Raw genomic sequence first — 15,325 nt, forward strand, 5'->3', positions numbered from 1 at the left:
TTGCTGTGGTAGTCTTTTATTGTGTTCTATTATAAGAATTGCACTTACCTCTATCAGTGATTTTTTTTTTAGTCCTTCCCACTCTGGTACCTATTTTTTTCTCCCTCCCCATCTCCACAAATCTATCATTTTGACCTATCTTTTAGGCATTTGATTGGCCCTTAATAGCTAAAGAAGCTGTTGTTCTGTTAAATTAATATATGAGATCTGCTGGATCCTACCAAATCCTTAGAAACTTTGTTTCCCAGACCCTTCTTTGTCATATACATGAAAGTAAGATCAATTCTCTTTGAGGCCCAACTACAGGTTTAGGCATGAAATAACCCTCTTCCACTTAGACCTAATAGTTTTAAAATGTTGATGGAAAAATTGGATCACTGTCCACAGAGCAGCCAAAATCTCATGTTAGTGGATTTTTTTTCAAGGCTCTATGTTACTGGAAGTCTTATCCCTGGTTAGTTGACACTCTTAACAGCTAAAGTTTAACATATTAACTGATGAAAAAAGGGAAACTGCCTGATTAACTTTACTGCACCTAACAGTCAGGGAAACAAATAAAAAAGTAGTCTTGCCTTCTATCACAGGCTTATTGAAACAATCTTTGGGAGTGGGATCCATGGACACATTATAAAGAAATATCCCAGATGATTTCAATGTAGGTGGTTCTTGGCTCATACTTTGAAACATATAAAGACTTGATGTTAACATGCATAAATCCGAGGTTTCGATATTTGAAGGTATAGTGTGATTTAAGTGCATGGTTGATGAATTCAAATTTTTCTTAAACATTAAAAAATAACATCCATGATTAAAACTTCAAGCATTACCCAAAAATATCAAAAAGTAAAAGTCCTCTCCCCACTTCCAAACCCCACACACAAGACAGCCACTATAAGTTTTTGTGTATCATCCTCCACAAATGAGATGGAATATTTGAGTTAGGGATGGGTGAGATGGATTAAAGTGTAATTCATACAAATGTTGAAGAGAGCAACCGTAGCTTGTTTCTTCTTCTCTACCTTTAGTAAAAGAGTAAGGCTCAAGTAGTTTTCTTACAGGCAGGTGTCACGGGAAGCATGCTTAGTTTTTAGGTTAATTTCAAAGAATGTTCTGGAACCATATCAAAACAGCAATAGAAATAAACGTAACTGGTCAGGCTCCCTTAGTATAATGGAATTTTACCTGTATCCCATACAGTTAGTCTCATTATACAAAGTGGCACAGTATTCCTTCACAGAATTATAAAGCAAAAATGAGCTTGTTTTCACTCAATTCCAACTTGCAATAACCGTTTTTGTTCTTGCCAACCGTCTTTACTCTCATTCTTCCAAGTCCCTATACCTCAAGTCCTGAAACTTACTTTTGACCAGCCCTTTGTATCCATTCTTTCTACTTTCACCTACTTGGATTTTATCCCCTCACCTCTAAAGTCATAATGATGTAATTTTTATTTGTAAAGGCTTCAGGAAGGGACACACCTGTTTTGTTCATCATTGTATCCTGGCAGGTAGTAGACACTTAAAGTATTTGATTGACGAGTGGACTTTTCCCATCATTGAGGACATAAGCACTGGCTCCATACCCAGAGTATTTGAATTCGAACCCAGCCTCTACCATTTAACTGCTCTAACACCTGAGGCAGTTTCCTTAACCTTTCTGTGGTTCGCTTTGCTGATTTGTAAATTAGGCAGAATATCTTTTATCTCCATGTGAAGATTAAGTGACTAACAGTAAAACTGCCTGGCATATAAAGAATACTCAGGAAAATATTCAGAAAATACCTCGGGAGAATAAGGACACAGAAGGGCAGACCAGTTAAGAATGAGCTGCCTTGGTATTGAATTGTCAGTGGAGAAATAACATTTCCTAAAAAATTAATATCCTACTTCTTACAAGGCATGTGCCACACACAGGGTCATGATGTGGAGGTAACAGACACAAACCCTGACTTTCAGTGAGGTCAGGAGTGGGAGTGGGCATGGGAGATGGGAAACAGGAATTAGGGAAATAATAAGTAGAGGTAGAGGTAATAATAAAGTCTGTAAGCGGTACCGTGTAGGAATCCTGCACTAGAGATTGCTTTGGTCAGTTTGAATATAAGAGAAAAAACTGATTCTGGGCTTTGACATCTCGGATAAGGGCACTTTTTTTTTTTTTTTTTTAAATTTTGGATGAGTTTACCTGCTAGATCATCAGACTGAAATATGTGGTAAGTGGATGGAAACAAGGTTCCTATGGGCAAACTTATTGGAAACATAACCAGGGTACTTTATTCATGATGTCATGAGACTTGGAGAGCTACTGAAACACCTGCCAGATGGTTTTCAATTATAGTCCAAAATTATTTGAAATATAAATGTCAAAAATGTATCCACAGGGGCCGAGCCCGTGGCGCACTTGGGAGGGTGTGGCGCTGGGAGCACGGCAGCGCTCCCGCCACGGGTTAGGATCCTATATAGGGATGACCGGTGCGTTCACAGCGCTCACTGGCTGAGCGCGGTGCAGCTGGTCTCAAAAAAGGACAAAAAAAAAAAAAAAAAAAAAAAATGTATCCACAGCATTGCCAATTTCATTCACAAGGTGAAGGAACTAATAATTTTAACATGTCATGATCAATTGGTAAAAATACAACCGCTGGGATTTTTTTCTATGCATTTAAATGAGACCATAAGTAGCAAGTTTGTAGGAACTAGAGATGTAGCCATCTCAAGATTATCCTATAGACTGATGGAGGGAAGAACTTGGTTCAACTAGCCGATACATATGAATTCAGTTAAGGGAAAGTTCAAAGCTGGGGGGAAAACTGTAGAAATGAACAGTTTGGCTACTTTTCAGGCCTGTTGGAAGCCAACTTCTACTGTTATTTTGAAAAAGGAAACATTTGGCAAAGTTTATAACATAAAAATTAATATAAAGTAATTCTGTTCAGGAAAATTTAGCTAGATAACTTGCTCATAAATTCCAATGTTTAGTTCTCCAGTATTGATACTTTTTCTCAGCTCCTTGTTGGACCTTAGGGAGGTCCGTTCTGATTCTCTGAGAAAGCATGTGAAAGGTCATCCATCAAGTTTGCGGCAGCCTGTCCTCAACCAATACACACTACATATTACCTTCCCTAACACGTGCCAGATATGATGAGGCTCATGGCCATTTGAGACAGATGCTCATGTAGCTTCTGACCCCTGCCAGCCCAAGTAGAAAATTACAACCAGGCCTTTTAAGAGGCTATCAGAACCATTGCCATTCAACCTACCAGTTGGTGGTGGTTAGCGTCAGCTGTGCTGGGTGTCGTCTATGAATTCAGGCACTTTTACCCCCCATTATCTAATCCTGCTTTGCATGCACTAGAGTCACACAACTTCCCTGCCCTTGTTTTCTTCACTGGTTTTAAAAGCTGAAATATTTCCTTAAAAGAAGAAAACAAAGAGTGGGCAGATTGAGGATAAGAGCCCAGTATTTAGTCAGTCTTCCAAATGGGAAATGAACCTATTTATTTCTATTATTATAGAAAAGGGAGTTAGCTCATTACTTATGTTTCCATTACCAGGAAAAGCAAACCAGAAAGGTTCTGTGAAAGGACAAATTCTGCCAAGTAGTTTGGAAAATTTCCCTCCATACCTTTTCTTGTCATTGAGATTCACAAGTCATCCAAGAACTTTCCCCTTTAACTCAGCAGTCTCCAATCATATTTGAGTGTAGAATACTGGGTTTATAACTTAAAACTAAATGTAAAATACTAAGTCCAAGCAAAGAAAAGAAATCAGGAGACGATATGTTGATAAGAGGCATATTTTATTAGATTTCCCAATAAGTTGACTGGGAATGTGTTGCTAAAATGCAAGTTACAATTCAAATGATACCACGAACAATTAGGATACACATTGAGCATTTTCAGACATCGGCTTCCATATCTTGATCACTAAATGGAAAGTTTCTTCAGAAGAACAGTCCCTTACCCTATATATAGAAGGAGAAGAAAAATTAAGGATGCCGTGATCGTTATCTATCAAAATAACTGGAAAACATTTCAAATTCAATTTAGTATACATTATTGACATGTAAAAAACACAAATGAATTTGTTGTGAACATTTCTATAAGGACATTCCATCTAGGAGGAGAATGACAAAATTTATGTTGAATATATGCTGGAACTAGGATACTATTAAGAAAGAAACACATTTATGAAGTCCAATAGCTATTAGTTTAATTATAACTAAAGGGCGGAAATTATATATTTGAATATATGGCTTCTTTACTCTCTAATATTTAAAAGGGCATTCCTTAGTTGCTTAGCCTAAGTTTTAATATATGTGATTCCTTTGTTTCATTTCAGAGATTTTATTTCCACCTGCACAACTAGAGTTCTGCTTACAAATGATGACAAAGTACAGGTAAAGCACAGTAGGAGGAATGTAAATATGGAACAAAACCAAGAATATTACATTACACTATCTCTACCACATAACATAAAACATATAAATATTTCATATTGTAAAAAGGTCCTGAGTATTTATTTTTGTTAGGAAAAAAGTGGTAATTCTAATGCCAAGATGAAAATTATATTATTTTAAAACAGATTATTTTGAAAGAAAGTAGAGTAGAATGAGATAGCCACTGGAGAATAAAGAAACAAGACATTATTAATAAGGATTTAAGGGTGAATACAAATACCGGGAGGGGCTTATTTATCCTAGATGCTCCCCCTACTGAAAAACTTGAAATTGCAACCTCATTTCTAATGACCTTCAAGAAATCTACCCAGAGATAGTGTCTAAAATATACATACTTTCTAGATCTCAAGTATTCCCCTAACCCTATAGCTATGCCTTAAGAATTTATGAACCCTCAAGTCTGACAATCACTTAATATCCTTTTTGCCATAAAGTGTAACAAAGCAAAAACTTTATAACAAATAACTGTATTTGAAAACTATACAGCTATACTGAAACAAAAATGCAGGTTTGTTATGAAGGATCATTCACTAAATGACCTCAATCTACTTGCAAGAGTTCCAAATTTCTGCCTCAGCAAAATTATAAATTCTAATAAAATTATTTATATGTATATAAGACACTTTACAGGGTTCCTTTCAAATAGATAAATCTAGAAATGCTAAATTTGGGAATATAAAAAAGGTACAGTATCACCTTTCTCATTTTCCTTAAGAAGAAAAGGTGACAATGGCTCTGAATATTTTGTCTACTTTAAGACCAACTACAGCCCTGTTAAAAACAAGGTTACTAAAGGGTAAGTTGGTGAATAGATATTAAAGAAGTCGAACAGTTCTTAAAATTCCAGTTTCTATTCTTTTGCATCTGACTAAAGCTGAAGACTACTTTTAGATGTATGCCATTTTGTTGGCTGTTGTTTTTCTAATAATCCTTAGGATCCAATTTTGACAACCATGTGTTATGTGGGATCTCACCATCCAAGAGCCTTTTATATCACTAAACTTGACCAAATTTGACCACTATTTTTATTTTACAGGAGGGGTAAGTGGTGGAGGAAAGAAGCAGAAAGAATGATAAAACAAGCACTTTACAGATGAACACCACAATAGCACTACTATTCTAAATACCAAACACTAATGAAACCCAAATCATAATGCTGAAAACTAAAAAATTAGACAAAAACTAAATGGAGGATTCTTTTTTTTTTTTTTAATCTTTTATAGAACAGAAACCTTAGCTCATGTCTTCTGGCTGTCATCATCTTCCACTGAACTGCACCTAAAACACAAAGAACAAGTAACAACCAACTTTGTTTTTTAAAGAATAGGAAATAGTTTTGAAGGCATAAGATGAACTGTTTCTAATGGAAGTTAACTTACTTAAATAATTCTATTAAATGAAACCATGAAAATCACCAGAAGTATCAAAATGTTAACTATTTTGAGTGAAAATAACTACAAAAGACTTGAATATGCAGCATATTATCACCAAAATAAAGTAAATAATGGTGGGAAAATCAGTACCCATTTCATTAAGGTGGAAAAGCTGCAAAATAAATAAGTGATGCCTTATTTAAAAGGCTTCACTCTACCTGAAGATGAAAATCACCTTGTATTTACTTTAGTAAGTCTAAACCATGAAGAGACGGGGTGTAGGCTCAGGGCTGGCTTATTATATCATCTATCACACCTTCCTGGCTGTAGTTCATGTCTTTAAATGGAGCAAAACCCACCAGAAGAATGCTGCTATTCTGATTTTCCATTCTTGAATGCACCAAAATGTGCATGCTTGTTGTAATTAGGTGCCTGGGTGAATAAAAAAATCCCATTTACAATTTTAAAATATTTAAACCCCTAAAATCTGATTATCCATATTCCTCAGGGAGACAAGCATTAATTTTACCCCCCAACAGAAAAGATTTCATACTCATCTGAAAATTCTCTTCTACCATGTTAAAAATACAAATTCCTTTGTGTTGCAAAACCAAGCTGATTTATATGATTTTTGTTTTAAATTGTTGCTAAATGTTTATCTACACATGCTGTCAGAAATAACCTTGTTAAGAAGGTGAAGCTGGTGTCTCAGCAAATCAGACCCCTTGGAGAAGGCGTTGAATGGCCTGTGCCCCGTTTTCCTTTTTCTCTTTCCGCACCATCAAAAGGAAAAGTGAGAAAATAGCAGAAACATTAGTTAAATCCTGAATTATATCCTGTAACCTACAGGAATAATCTCACTACACTGAAAGCTGACTACATTTGTAGGATTTTTTTGATGATATAATTAGGATCCTAATTATTAATAAAATGATAAACTTTTGGCTAAGTTTACATCTTTAACAAACAATGCTTTCAATTAAAGACTTTCAGGAAAAAAACGAAAGGTTGCTTTTAACTATTAATGGTTTTACCTGACTTACCAGCACTGAAGACAAAAGCTTTTAAAAATGGCTACAAATGCCTTGTTCACAAAAGACTTTATTATCTAGTGATGCATACTGAGAACATACAGAAATCTGCATGGTCCACTTCACATGCAGTAGAACAATCTTCACTTTACAATAAGTGAGTGTCAACTGTTTTATGCAATAGACAACACTTTAAAGTCACATCCTTAAAGAAAAGCTTCATTTACAAAAGAAATAAAAGGTAAAGAAGCAATTACCGCTTTTAAAAAGCAGCAGCTTTGTTCAAGAGTGGAAGGTTTATGCCTGTATTGAAAGACAACATGATCACAAATAATGAAAACAATGAACAAATGAAAAACACTTTTACCATAAAGCAGTACACTTTCAAAATGACATACAAATAGTTAAAAATTTCATTATGTTGTCTGTCTAATCTTTAAATATGAGGACTTTCAGAATTAGGCCTCAACATTTTTAATTAGTAAATGAAAACTACTCATTGTTTCTATGTCACTAGGAACTGTATTTAACAAAATGTATATAAAGTCTATAGCAAGTTGATTTTAAAAAAGTAAAGTTAATAAGAAACAGTACACTGAAGGCGCTCTATCCATCAAGCGCATACTCTTCAAATTTTAAATATGATTAACAGAACAGAAATTGTAACTATGCCACAGTTGCAATGCCAGAAAATAAAACAAGATAAGTTATCACACATGCAGGGAATTCTGCCACAACGCTAATATCCCTTATTTGTCAATTGTTCCAATAAAATAACATCTTAAAACACCAGTGATGTTGATGGTTTAGCTTACCTTCAGTGTACTGAATGTTGTACACAACCTGCTTTAAAAGAGGAGACCATCCCTGCAGGCAGGCTCAAGAAGGAACAGACCCCTTTCGGCACTGACTACACCAAGGGCATGCTGCTGTGGCCTGCACACACACACCTAGGAAAACGTGAATATAAACAGCATTTATGCTGGCCATTTTATCTGAAGACCAAAATGAAGCCAAGTCTGCTAAAAAACAAATCAACCACCCAGTATTACTATCATTTTATAACAGGTGCTTTTGTCTTTTATGTGAACTGCAACCATATACATTAGCATTGTAATTTTGTGCAGTCTTGGCAATTTAAACAGTTCTACAGTGAAATTTCACATAAGACACAAAACAGAATAACTAACATTTCTAAAAGAAATATCACCCTTGGTGTTAATTCAAATATATCATGCTTCCTCAAATTTGCTGGAGAAATATTTATAAGTTTATATACATTAATAAACTGCTGTGAAATTTCTTCAGTCTTTGTATTTAATTACTCAAACCCTTGGGAGTTTCTTCATCTCATTTAAATTTTTTCCTGGATGAAGGCATGCTGTAGGGCCTGGTTGATGCTAATCCTTTTAGCTGGGTCCAACATTAGGATCTGGTCCAACAAGTCCTTTAGCTGGTGCACTTTTTTACGTTGGTCTTCAGGAAGTCGCTGGCACCCAATCAAATCAGCCAATAGGTCCTTAGTTGGATTAATGGTGCTCATGACAGTAACTTTCTCCTAAAAATAATTTTTAAAATGCATATCTCTAAATAAATTACTAAACATATGTAACTCATATCAGACTGGTTTTTTTCTATCAAAGGTATTAAGAATATGCATACATAAGAATATATATCTTCTACTTGTTTAAAACTTTTACATGGTATCCTCTATCCTCTATGACTTTTCAAGAAGCAATCCAAAAACTTAAATGAAAAAAGACCAATCCCAAGTTAGCAACGAAAACTAACAAACAGTAAGCCCTACTGTTTGAACTGTACCTTCCCTACCCTGAAGTGATAACAGACACATAAATAATTTGATAACATGAAGTGTTAAGTGCTCTGACAAAGTTAGACATATAACGTAGTGGACCAAAAATAAGGAGATCATTACTTTAACCTGTATGTTTTAGAAAAGTTCATATAGAATGTGTATTTCAGCTGAGTCTTGAAGTTGAATAAATTTTTTTTTTTAAGGGATGAGGGAGGTAGTGTAGGAAGCAAATAAACCCAGGGCGGTCTGTGAGCAAAGGCACAAGGGTCTTGAACCAGCATGCCCTTTGGCCAAGTGTGGGATGGTGGTGTTTACAGAATACATATAGTGAGGAAAGGGGCAACTGCTGAAAAAGGCAGAATTCATATCACAGAGAACTTAAGTTTGTCATTAAGAGAACTTAAATATTATCTTACAGGTAACGGGAACAACAAAGGGTTTTAAGCAGGGAGAGTAACATGATCAGATTTGTTTTCAGAAAGATCATTCTGCAAGCAGCACAGAAGCTAGATGGGAATCCAGACCAAGAAAGTGACCCAAGGGTAAGGTGATAAGGGCCTGACTGTGACCTATCATAAAAACAAACTCATTATACCAGAAAAACATTTTAAAATCCCCTCACTGTTTCATAATCTGATGTTTTATTCAGGAATTGGCCAACAGCAAAAAGGAATTACTTTTAATATTTTTTAAAAAAGTATTCATAGCTCCTAATACCACCTACTACTCAATTCATTATCAAATAACCATATAATGTAGCACACTTAAAACAGACTTACCCTCTCTGTTACTTTATCAACTTCTATGTACATAAAGTTGAGATTTTGATCAAAATGCTGGTCTTTAAATACACCTTTCCGAATCATCTACAAAACAAAACAGAAAAACTTGGGTTTTGAATAGTCTAGCATAACAATTTAGTAAGCACTCACACAAATTTATTTAGTCTCTCTGGGTTTGTCTGATCTCAGATTCCCTTACTCTCAGGAATTTATTTTGTCTTTGTAAAAACTAATGTAAATGCTGCATCTAAAACTACTTAATAACATGAAATTATATTTTACAAGGCCGTGACTTAAACCAATTATAATATCAAGTTGTACTTCCACCATTTCAAATTGGGGATTAAACAAATACTTAAAATCATTTGTTCTTAGGAAAAATATTACACAATTGAGGCCTTTTCTCTTGGCAGTCAGGAAACCGAATGACATTTCACAAAGTATGTTCCAAGAGCCCTAATATAACACAGGTCAGACTTCATTAAATATACCAATGAAACTAATTTCTGTGTAACTTATTCTAAACAGGTCCAACATAATAGAATATGGATGATATCTAAAAACCATAATGGCTTCTGACCTATTAGGAGAAAAATTTGTAAAAGTCTTTTAGAAAATTGAGCAAATAAGCTAAAATCTTAAAAAGCCAAGATATGGTCCTCAGACACTGTAATAAAAGCCTGGTCTTGCTTCATGCTCATTTTAAATAAACAGAAATTGGTATTACAGCTGAAGTATCAAGGGTGACTTTTATTGTTAGAAAGATGTGGTATCAAGTGAATTTTCTTGGTACCTTCCTTTCCCGATAACCTCCAATCTTTAATAAACTTGACTGACATTAATATTTCTGCTTCTCTGCCCATCACTGAAAAAGGAGTTCTCTTATTCTCTTTTGATAGCTCCTGCCTGATTAGAACCACTAATTTAAAAACCAGAAGTGGGAAAGGAGCTTAAGAAATCATGGTTGCCATCTACCAGACTTTCTGAAATTTTTATTTTGTAGCCAACTAGTGTCTAGTAAGTGTCAGCAGTAGTCAGTCAATCAGTCTATAGGAAACTAAGACCATGAAGAAAATAAGCTCATGTTAATGTCCTACCTTATTTGGCATCTTTCCTTTGAGATCCATGGCGAGCTTCAACATATGGTTATTGGTTTTGCCAGGAAATAGAATTTTTCCAGTATAGAGTTCATATAAGGTACAACCTACAGACCACATATCTATACCATAGTCATAGCTTTTACCTATAACTGAAAACAAAATAGAAGTTTTAATATATGAGGATAACAATGATTGACTACTACTAGTTTTTATTTCCATTAATGGGGGACTATCTTGGACTATAACTACAATCTTGACACCTTAGTTTGGCAATTAGTTTTACTTTCTTTCTCAATAATTCTTACACAGAGACTCTTAAACTTAAAAGCCTTAAAATATAAGGGAGAGGAGTAGGATTTGAGAGGGCAAAAGAAAATATGTATAATTCTCTTTTTTCATTTCACCTCTGGTAGAGGTAGGCGCTATCAGCCTCACCAAGGCAACAGGAAGAGAAAAAAGAAAGGTCCCATACAATCCATAAATATGATAAGCAGACCTTGAATAATCAAAAGCAGTCTTCTAAAGTCGAAGATTTTCCACAACTGTTTTGCTACTCTTGCCCGACATGATCAAGACTCCTGTCACAACTACCTTCATTCCACCTGAGGAAGATGAACTTGCTATGGTTCCCTTCCTCATGAAAGAACTCGTGCAGCTGCTGAAGTGTGATGGAAAACAGTGCTTAGAAATTAAATACGCTGTTTCCACCACATATGATGGCCAAGGTCAAAGAACATTGTAAGAAACTTACTGATTTCAGGAGCACGATAAAATCTACTGACAAGATAAGGCGTTATGTCATTGTCCGCAACATGTGAAGCCGACCCAAAATCGCAAAGCTTTAAAATAGTTTTTGATTCATTAACCTGAAAAACATTTTTCCAAGGAAATTTAATTCAAGCCAGGAATAATTAAGACAAATAAATATATAAAATTGGCTTTGAGAAGTTACATTAATTCCAATAGAGAACAAAGTCACCCATTCAAAAATTTTTTCTATTTATTTTATAAGTCAATTTCCTAATTATGAAAAACTGAGAGTATTAAATATTTGATTACAATTAGTAAAAACTTTTTTCAGTGAGAAAATGTGGGATAATACCAAGTCATTTAATTTTAACAAACAGCATTATAAAAAGGGTAGGGTAGTGAGAGAAAAATCTCATTTTATGAAGCAAAGCATCTTCTAAAAATCCCCCGAATACCTGAATAAAAGTCAAGTTACGATTTAAAGAAACATGAAGACATTCATTAATAAAGAATCATACTTAAGTCAACTTTCAGTTGCCAGAAAATTACAAAGGCAATGAAAGCAGAAGAATGATTCAGATTAAATTTGGACAAAACGATATTCAAGAACAAAACATTCTTCATCCGAAGCTGCTAGACCATCCCAAACTTAGCAATCACTTCAAGTCTAAAAAATATTAAATCCCTTAAATATAAAAAGATATTAGTCAAGAAAATGTTAAATATATCTGGCAAAACTGATCAACATGAACTCTATATTAGTCATTTGTTTCTTTTTTCCTTTGTAAATACTTCAACATACACAGTAACAGTGACATCTGCTGAGAAAGGCTGGAGTTGCTCCCATGACTGCTGCCACTCATGAGTCAGAAGCATGTTCAGGATTAACAAGTGAAGATAATTCATATTCCAGAGTCCCTTCCCCCCTTCAAAAGAGACACACACAAATTCTGAGTTGGGACTTGAACTTGGCCTACTGTCCCCCCCGCCAAAGATACATAACAGTTTAAATAGCCCTAGGCATTCTCTACAGGGATATCATAAAGCTTGGTCAGTGTTATAGATTGGACTATTATAAATGATACTAACAGAATTAAGCTAATAAAAGAAATAGTTATTTTTAACTGCACATCAGTTACCATTCTCTTCATTTTGGGGCTCAGGAAAATAGGTATCTTAAAATGGAAAAATTCTTTTAAAGCCTTTTTAAAGCATAAGTTGAATATGGCTACCTAAGGATGCAGTTTCAATACCCAGAGAAAACCTCAGAACCATTTTAAAACCAGAATCTATCTGTGGAACTCTTGGGCTGACTAAAATGTCTTAAATAATAACAGGGTATCCACACTCATGTGCACTTCAGTTTGCTGCACACCCTCTACTGCCCCCATGAGGAATGTGGTACTCCTACCACACTGATGGCAGAACCCAAGGGCTAAAAGTTCTACACGTTACCTGAGGATTATATTTTTTCTTCTTAGGAAGATAGGAAAATATTCAGTTTCTGAAATCCATGTGTAACCCTATACTATTTTGGCATTAATTCAAGGAAAAATGAGGTTTTAAAAACAAGAGCTTCTAAGATACTGGCAAATATTTTATTCCGGTTATACAGATGTTCACTACGTAATTACCTTTTAAACTGTATATATTTTATACATTTTTTTATATGGACAATATATTTCACAATTAGAAAAAGAGAACAAAATTGAGGTAAATGTCAACTATGAAGTTGGCTAGGCAATTCTACAATTCATTTGTAATGTACCTACCATTTCACTGTGGTTACTCATCTCCCCTAACCTCAAGTTACATTAGATACACAATACACTGCAAACTCAGACCAAACATGAAAATGGAACACACCTCATTACTGTGATAGTCTAGAAAGAAATATTTTGATATATTAAAAAAGAAGAAAAATTTGAACTAAAGAGTGTAGCTATTGATAAAAAGTCCTCAAACGTTAATGAGATCACAATCTTCTTAAGAATTTATTTTGTTATAGCTTGAACAGTTCCCAGTAGAAAGACACCTTACATGCTTGGCTTTTCCTGAGGATCTCTCCCAGGCATTAACGGCAGGGGAGTTAATATAAAAATGTAATACAGGACATGTTACTGGCAGATGAACCGGGAATTCTCCAAGTTGTGAACATGCCCCAAATTGTGAACACCACTGAACAAGGTGAAGAAATAGGGCCAGGGAGAGGTGTGTGTGCACATTAATCACACCACTATAATGTATTTCCAAATTTCAAAAACATAAACACTGCTTATGCATGTTACTATACCAGAAATCATTAGTAGGAGAGGTCAAAACTTCAAAAGGGATGCCTTTCAATACCTAACCACAACTGAGCTTTGTTGTGTTTCGGCCCCCAGGAGCCACAGCTTCTAAAGCAATAAAGATTAAAGGGCGGGGGGGAAAAGAGAATTACTCATAGGCACCTTTTAAACTCAACTCCGTAAATTGCCATAAGAGAGAAATTCCCTTAAATGTCCCTAACTCCATCAGCCTATAAAATCAGAAAACAAAAAAGTGAGGACACCCCTTATTTCAAAACAGCAATATGTGCAGCGTTTTTTCAGACACTTGAGGAAATCCATTATTAGTACATTAAAGCATTCTTGGAGGGTTTGTGCAGACTCTGAATCCATCAAAATTTTTAAAAAAGGGACCCATTTCTCCTTTCTTCATACTCTTCTACAAAATTTCATGGCCTAATTTCCAAAAAAAGTAGAAGTTGGTAAAGTCATTTGTAACAGGTAATATACTAAATTAGGCTTCTAAGATGTCATTTCTGGAATAATATAGTAATAATGATATTGCTAGTAAGAAGAGATATGGATGTATAAGACAACTTGGTTGTTTGACTTACCAGGATATTGTCTGGCTTGATATCTGCATGTAGGATATTGCATCTTTTAAGGAGTTTTAATGCCAGGAACAACTGCTGACTATAGGACCTTACAGCTTTAATATGAAGACCAACATCCTTACCATATTTTTTTAATACCTCTCGTAAATTCATACTTTTAGGAGAGAGAAAAAAACACAAAATATGGGTTAAAATACAAAATGAAAAATAAAAGACAAAAACATTTTCAAGCACAAAATAAAATCAAGAATGAAAATATGTTGTTCAAGAATCCCGCCCACATCTGGTAACTTTACACTAAAATGAGAACATATCAAACTGTGTGTACACAAAACAAATTCCCCAAGAAAACTCAATTTTCAAAATTTGTTCAAGAATCCCGCCCACATCTGGTAACTTTACACTAAAGTGAGAACATATCAAACTGTGTGTACACAAAACAAATTCCCCAAGAAAACTCAATTTTCAAAATAAGCAGAAAGAAAGTTATGCATGGCAAAATTCCTGTTTTGATTTTAGAATGGGTTTACATTTGAAAGCACAACAATGAAGCCATACTATTGAATATTAAAATTATATTTCTGGGCCGGCCCAGTGGCGCACTCTCCTGCCAAGGGTTCGGATCCCATGTGGAGACCAGTTCTCGCTCACTGGCTGAGCACGGTGCGGGCGCAACGCAGAGGGTTGCGATCCCGTTGCTGGTCCCCGGTACGGGCGTGACACCGAGGGTTGCAATCCCGTTACCGGTCAGTAAAAAAGACAAAAAGGAAAAAAAAAAAATTATATTTCTACCCCATCACGCCTACTTCCTTTCATTCTGGCTTAATCCTTCCTTGAAGTATTTAATTTTCAGAGAATCTCTCTGTTGACCTGCAGGCTACATGAGATTAGTGCCTCATACACAATATACACGCAATTAATGTTTGTACATTAATGATTGTCAAGAAGCTAGCTCTTAACCAAAAGATAAAAAACAAAAACCAGAGCTGACTGGAAAAAAACAAAACAACTACCCAGAAGATCTGTCACAGCATTTATCCCAAATGAGGTTGGTAGAGATGAAGAAGCTAAACTTTCAGTTTAACATATAGGTTTTGATGTTGTACCTGAGAGGCTCAAATACGAGACAGAGATGCTGTT

General features: G+C 35.1%; 1 protein-coding gene across 9 annotated transcripts in view; it reads right to left on the minus strand.

Moving 5' to 3' along the window:
- Positions 1–3,773: 3,773 nt before the first annotated feature.
- The window catches only part of PRPF4B (pre-mRNA processing factor 4B), a 45,904-nt gene continuing 34,352 nt past the window's right edge, over positions 3,774–15,325 (minus strand). For 2 of the 9 annotated variants that reach the window (XM_008576420.1, XM_008576428.1), the window contains 8 exons: positions 15,292–15,325; positions 14,186–14,339; positions 11,306–11,420; positions 10,552–10,703; positions 9,452–9,538; positions 6,508–8,414; positions 5,685–5,730; positions 3,774–3,957 (listed from right to left, as the gene is read on the minus strand). In XM_008576420.1, the coding sequence (XP_008574642.1) occupies positions 8,211–8,414; positions 9,452–9,538; positions 10,552–10,703; positions 11,306–11,420; positions 14,186–14,339; positions 15,292–15,325 (746 nt within the window). In that variant the 3' untranslated portion in view covers positions 3,774–3,957; positions 5,685–5,730; positions 6,508–8,210. The other 7 variants (XM_008576424.1, XM_008576423.1, XM_008576422.1 and 4 more) reach the window with 7 other exon arrangements.

This window comes from Galeopterus variegatus, unplaced genomic scaffold (assembly GCF_000696425.1).
Source record: "Galeopterus variegatus unplaced genomic scaffold, G_variegatus-3.0.2 Scaffold1347, whole genome shotgun sequence".
Lineage (NCBI taxonomy): Eukaryota > Metazoa > Chordata > Mammalia > Dermoptera > Cynocephalidae > Galeopterus > Galeopterus variegatus.